We start from the raw sequence: 6,420 nt of genomic DNA, 5'->3' as shown, positions 1-6,420 counted from the left end.
TTTTTTTGTTGGCCTGATCAAAAATATACACTTGGACTAGAACTGGGAAAGTGGTCGGCATACTACGGCTCATGAACCACATACGGCTCTTTACTACCTAGAAAGGGCCATCCCCTTTTTATCGTCATATTTTCGTGGAATTTGACTCCTGGCGCGGAACTCTACGAGTATTTTAATATTGTTAGGCCCATTTGGTCGCAGATTGCCGATCACTGCACACTGAGATAGAAAATTCTCTTTCTTTATGTTGGTTTTTTTTACATCCTTTGTTTTTATTTTGAACGCCTTTGAAAAAGGCCGCGTCTTGATGGTTCGAAACCGAGTTTTTCTTGTTTAATTTATTAGAACAACAATCGTGCAAGCTAAAAATAAACAGCTGAAGTCATATTGCAAATTATTATATTTCCCAATCGTGATTATTGCTTACTTTTTACATCATTGAATTTGGTGGTTCACAGAATCGAACAAATTATTTTTATGATCCGAAACGTTAGGACGTGCTTCGTACGTACAGATTGTCACGCCGTGATGGTGTGCTTCACTAAATTCTCCCTTTAGTCCTATATAATAAACGGTCGTACTTTCGCCTCCATAATTGGTAGGAATATGCAGTGAAAGATGATGCACGTTTGCAAACGTAACAACTCTAGGATGTAAAAGAAGACGACAATCAGTGTGATGTATCAGTCGATAGTTTAAATTTGTCGTGATTGTAAATCACCAATATGCTGTTATTTTTGTGAATAAACTTACTTTGTAGAATATTCGAATACACCGTTCGCATCTTTCTCTAGGGAGAATTCTTGATCCGCCGATGCGGATGTATCGTCGAACGTCATTTTTGGGCGATTTTTAAACAGACGCATTTTTTTTGGGTGCGTTTCATCGTCTGCTCCGATGATGATGATACCTTTCAGCTTCACGTTTCCGGTGAAGGGTATGTTAAATAGCAGTTCCTCGTCAGCATCACTTTTCACGTACTGGAAGTATGTTTTACGACGTATAATTGAAATCTAATTATGGAATCTAATCTAAACTCGTACCGCACTTACCTTATCGTGATTTAAACGCTCATTATATGGTTTAAACACAGTCTTCCCAGATCCTTCCAGCTCTTCGTTCAGACATTCTACATTGTTCATATCAATCTTCTCATACAGACTGTAATGTATACCTATTTCCAATTCATTTTCAATTCCCAATGCTTCATGTTCGCAGCCACCACCGTGTGAGTGTCCATGCGGCATTGTTAGATATTTCTATATTATATTTTAATAAATAAATATATATTTTACCACCAATGTTACAAGCACAATCCGCACCACACCACAACGTAAACAATCACTCGTTAAATACAAGATGACAGTTCAACTTTTGATTCTGTTTGTTGTGCAACAAGTGTGACCAGATTATTTTGGCAGATTTTGGTAGGAGCACCAACATTTTATCTGTAGTTTTCGGTAGGTTAAAACTCGAAACTTAACTGAGTTAAAAGAAGTGAAAGAAGTGTTAAGCGGCATGGGGGGGGGGGGGGGGGGGGCTAATGCGGCAAATGAAAGTTCCATCTCACCAGAATATGCATCCTTTATCTAGGATATGGATTAGATTTGGTTCAGCGGTTACACAAATGAAGGCCTTTTCAAGTGTCGATCTGAAAATTGGAATTCTAAGCCAAAGAAGGACTAAGATGCACGTTTTTTTCTCAGTGGTGGCAAGTTCTTTTTCTCAGGGCTCCACGCGAACGCTTAGGGCCGTAGCAGTGCTCCATTGGATACGACTTTATCGTACGTGCTGTCATTTGATTTTCGTTGGATTATTTAGACTGATTTGATTGTTTGGCTGAGTTTTATAGTTCAATGATTAAAAAAATTGAAATTTTTTTCCGTCAAACCCTATACAGTGAACCCTCTCTTATTTGACACCTCTCCAATTTGAAAAACCTCTCTTATTTGAACATTTTGCACAGTCCCTTGATTTCCAGTACATTTTTGTTCCTCTAATTTGGAAAACCTCTGAAATCTGTGTCCCTCCCAAGTGCCACAAATCCACTAAACGACCACTAAACTGCTTCTAAACGACTCAAGTTCTCTACCTAAACGGAATATAGAAAGACTTCGTTTAGCAGACGGCAAACGACTCATGCATTCTAAAAATAGCAAAAAAGCTGGTGGCGCTCTCTGTTGGTGGGATACCCCAACCAGCTGAGCTTCATCGCTTGGAGGAGAGCTTTCTCATTTCCTCTGTACTGTTGTATGGTTTCGTATTGAAGTTATGCATCGCTAGAACTATAACGGCGATACGATTGTTTAAATAACTCCAACGGAAACCACCAGCACTGAAGCAAGTGAGATTTGAGTAATGGTCGTTGGTGTTGATACCCACGTATCTGATCACACGACCATTCATATAGATTTTTGGTCAGAAAGTTGGAAGACTATATAGGTCATGATAAGATGAAACTTGTCGAAACACATTGCAAGAAAAGGATAGCAATATAATGATGAGTTGTAATACGCCATCTATTGATCAAACCAATGAAGCTGTGGAGCTTTCATTTTTTTTCTATGGATATTCAATTTTCCAGTCGTTTAAGCTTAATCTGTGGCGCTTGGGCTCTTATTTGTGTATGGTGTTGCCATGGTTATTGAAAGATGTATGCTCAAATTAGCGATTCTGTTCGCAGTTTCCTATAGCAACAGTTAAGGCTGCATACTAAATGTTCTGTCTCTTTCTTGTTTGAATGGACCTTTCATTCACTTTCAACCTCTGTAATTTGAAAACCCCTCTTATTCGACAGTCCCATCGCCTCTCATCCCCGAGATACACGGTACCTCTTATACGCGGATTCGGAGATACGCGGTTTTCTAAATTTGACAATTCTTTGAGCAAATTGTACTGATTTGACACAATTTTAAATTGCCAAATAATTTCCGTTTTGATCGAATGTTAAAAACTATTTCAAATGGTTTAAAACTGTTATATTCAGTCAGAATCATATCAACTAATTCATAAAGTAACTATAACCTCCCCCTACTTGCAAAATTACACGACCATTACTGATATTTTAGCTGGAAACCACGAGATTAGACTTCCCAAGCGAAATTTTTCGGGGATAATGAACATAAACTCATGCCATCTATTTCTATTCATCAGCTCTACTCTCTCACACGCATCGATGAACTTTTACACATCTCTTTGTTCATTGTGCTATATTTGAAGGGTTTAAAACTGATAGATAACGATTCATGTTCATGAACTAGTAGTGGTCAAATGGTAATGGTGTAATGTTTGCACCATGGTCGACATGAGTTCAATTCCATTTTTATTGTTTTTATTGATGATTTAAAGTTTTGATTTCTTTTTAAAACATGCAGCTCCAGTAACTTCAGACCCCTTTACTCATTGTTAGAAATGCGTGTTTAATAGTCAATCTATTATTTTTATTGTTTTATTTATTTCTTTTAATTCATTTAGTATCAGTACCCCTTCATACAACAAAACAAGCAAATAGCACGATCATGAATAATAATATGGTGGCGCAACTGGCAAAGTGATTCGAAGTAGAATTAGCGATGTGGTTGGTAGCATCAAGGATGAAGCATGAGCATGAATTGGAATATGAGGGAAGGGAATTAATCCGAATGTTCATTTCTATTTTTAGCTCTTTTTTGCATGGGTTCATCCTTCACGTGTGTTCACTATCCCCGAAAATGATCTGTATTTCGCTGGTCTTTTCGGGGATAATTCGTTAACGAACTATCCCCGAAAAGACCAGCGAAAACCAGCGTGGTCGAGAGCGTGGGTTACGCGGAAATTCGAGATACGCGGTATTTTGTGGCCGTTTTCGGTCCCCATTAACCGTGTATCTCGGGGACCGCCTGTATATACATCGGTATTTCTGGTCACTCTGTGTGCAACTGTCTCAACAGGTATCTGTTTATACTTAAGGTTGAGTTCAAGTTCAAGTGGATTCGTTCGTTTCTGCGGGTCTGATAAAAAACTAATTTTAACGAGCTACAAAAATAGTATCTTTTAAAAAACAGAATGAAATGCCGTTCATACCAGTACCTTTGATTTGACTCCGTCCGTACATAAGAGCCGTTGAGAAATGCTAGTGGAATACAAAAGTGGTAGGAGGAACTGCTAAGATATGTTGGAAGGAGGTTAAAAAAACCGATAGACCATAACCACAACTCAACAAAAAAACACTAAAATTCATGACAAACGTAAAATATTTTCATTGTATAAACAAAATTGAAATGCACAAAAACATTTATATGAAACATTAATATAAAAAAGCTGGAAAACCGTTAGCAGACGATCAGACGTAATCCATATCATAATTCAAATTTTTAAAATTTACTATAAATTCCAGATATTTTCATCTGTATGAAAATATCTGGAATTTATAGTGATTTTTATAAAAATAAAACAGAAATTCAGAAATTCATAAAACATTAAGGTGCATGCATTGTTCATGGACGTTTTAAAAAGTCTTTGCAAAATAAAATAAAAAATATGATTTAGTATCGTTAAGTCTTCACGCAGTTCTATTCTCCCAGTAGTATCCAGTTCCACACAATCCCATTAGTTTAATTTGAAAATCATTTTGCTTATTATTTCGGATATAGGATAACAGGTTGTCCCCGAGATACGCTATTAATTCACACCGAGAAGAAGTTTCAGCTAATAATTAGCGAGTTTTCATGTAAGTTAACTTTAGTTGTTCAATATTTTATATGATTCTGAAGGAAGAATACAATTTTCAACAAATTTTACTGATTTTTAAAATTCTATCAAAACGAAATTTACTTTGCACTTGGCAAATAATGTATCAAATCAGTAAATTAGTAGTCAAATCAGTAAAGTAGTAGGCAAGATTAGAATGCTGCGTATCTGCGAATCCTCCTATAAGAGGTACCGCGCGTATTTCGGGAACTACCTGGACTTGTTATTGAAAATAAAACGCAATTTTAATTATGTTTTACAGCGTACGTAAGTTGTTTTCCTAACTCATTACTGTTTTTGCATTCGTTAAGCTAGCGTTTGGATATAAATAACACTTTCCAATATTCATAACAATACACAAATTATAAAACATTTAAAATAATTACAATCTGAAAATTAGAGTCGAATACGTTTACAAACAAAATCCATAGTAGTATCATCACAATGCTTTTTGTTTTACTACTACTGTTAGCACGTCCAAATAAGTCTTATACATTGATTGCATAGATGCGATAACTGTTCTCTGAATATATAGCTGAAACCAAATAAATTATGCATTCCACACATTATTATAAATCCATTCTCGTCGATATTGAATAACATGTTCTTATCGTCATTTCTAGTATATATATATTTTCATTTTGCTTGCTTAGTAACTTTTGCAAATAGTGGATTTCAAAGTTTTAACTGAACCGATATTTATCGTGTAAAAAATGTTGTTGCAATCTATTGGTTGCAGTAGTTTTTTTGTAAGCGGTCAGCATCAATATTCTAAGCATGAATGAAACAATGTAACAAATAAGAATATGCATACGCACCCATTTACTTATCTTAGTTTATCTGTTGTATCTCTGCAGACGCTAAACACACAACTATCGAAGCATGAACATTGAATAACAATACATTTTGAATCACATAAAATAGATGAGAAGTTAGGCAAAAACACGCATTTATGTGTACTTATAATGCTAGACATTAAGCTTTCAGCTACGTTTGATTTCATTGACATTTCTATTCTTTTAGCGATGTTTTAGTATATGCATTTTAATGTGTATGAAATCGCAATATTTTTTTCATTGAACGCACTGGTAGATGGCCCGCTATATTGATCTCTCTAACTTACAATATTCCGGTTACTTTGTAGTTTTGGCGTTTATCTGTATATCTCTAATTCATTGTTCTTTTTTTTATTTCTTATGTTTGTTCGTTTGTCATATATTATTTATATTCTTTCATCAGTTTTGATCACACATCTTAAATTAACGCAACATTTATACAGTTTTAAAGTATAATAAATTAATTCGTCCTACATTCTCTACTACTTTCCTACATTTCTTATTTTGTGAATAATATAAAAACAAGCAGATAGAAACTATGTTCAGAAGTTTTCGTTCGTACATGGATTTTGTATCCATGTCGCTACAACAACAAAATTCATTATCATTCGATGTATCGATATTATAGTCCCGCAACATTTATTTTATTGAAGGATCAAATATACTCGTCAAAGGAATTAAAAATTTTACAGTTCCGAAACGTGCCAAAATTTATAAAAACATAATGCAAGAAAAAAAATATCAACACACAATTGATCAGCAGGACATATGAAGACATAGACCAATATTAGCCAGGCATGTAAATCCTTTCTCTTGGAATGTAATTCCTTCTTTTTACCAAGCAAAACATTTAACT

General features: G+C 35.1%; 1 protein-coding gene across 1 annotated transcript; it reads right to left on the bottom strand.

Annotated features, from left to right (window-relative positions):
• Positions 1 to 382: 382 nt before the first annotated feature.
• LOC120957368 (PITH domain-containing protein GA19395) lies at positions 383 to 1,358 on the bottom strand. Its single transcript, XM_040379552.2, has 3 exons — positions 1,053 to 1,358; positions 754 to 980; positions 383 to 646 (listed from the first exon to the last, which is right to left on the bottom strand). The coding sequence occupies exons 1-3, from the start codon at positions 1,245 to 1,247 to the stop codon at positions 436 to 438; spliced, it is 633 nt and encodes a 210-aa protein (XP_040235486.1). The 5' UTR covers positions 1,248 to 1,358; the 3' UTR covers positions 383 to 435.
• Positions 1,359 to 6,420: the final 5,062 nt, after the last annotated feature.

Source organism: Anopheles coluzzii, chromosome 3 (assembly GCF_943734685.1).
Source record: "Anopheles coluzzii chromosome 3, AcolN3, whole genome shotgun sequence".
NCBI classification, from domain to species: domain Eukaryota; kingdom Metazoa; phylum Arthropoda; class Insecta; order Diptera; family Culicidae; genus Anopheles; species Anopheles coluzzii.
The sequence above is the reverse complement of the archived record's forward strand: the minus strand, read 5'-3'. Positions and strand labels throughout refer to the sequence as shown.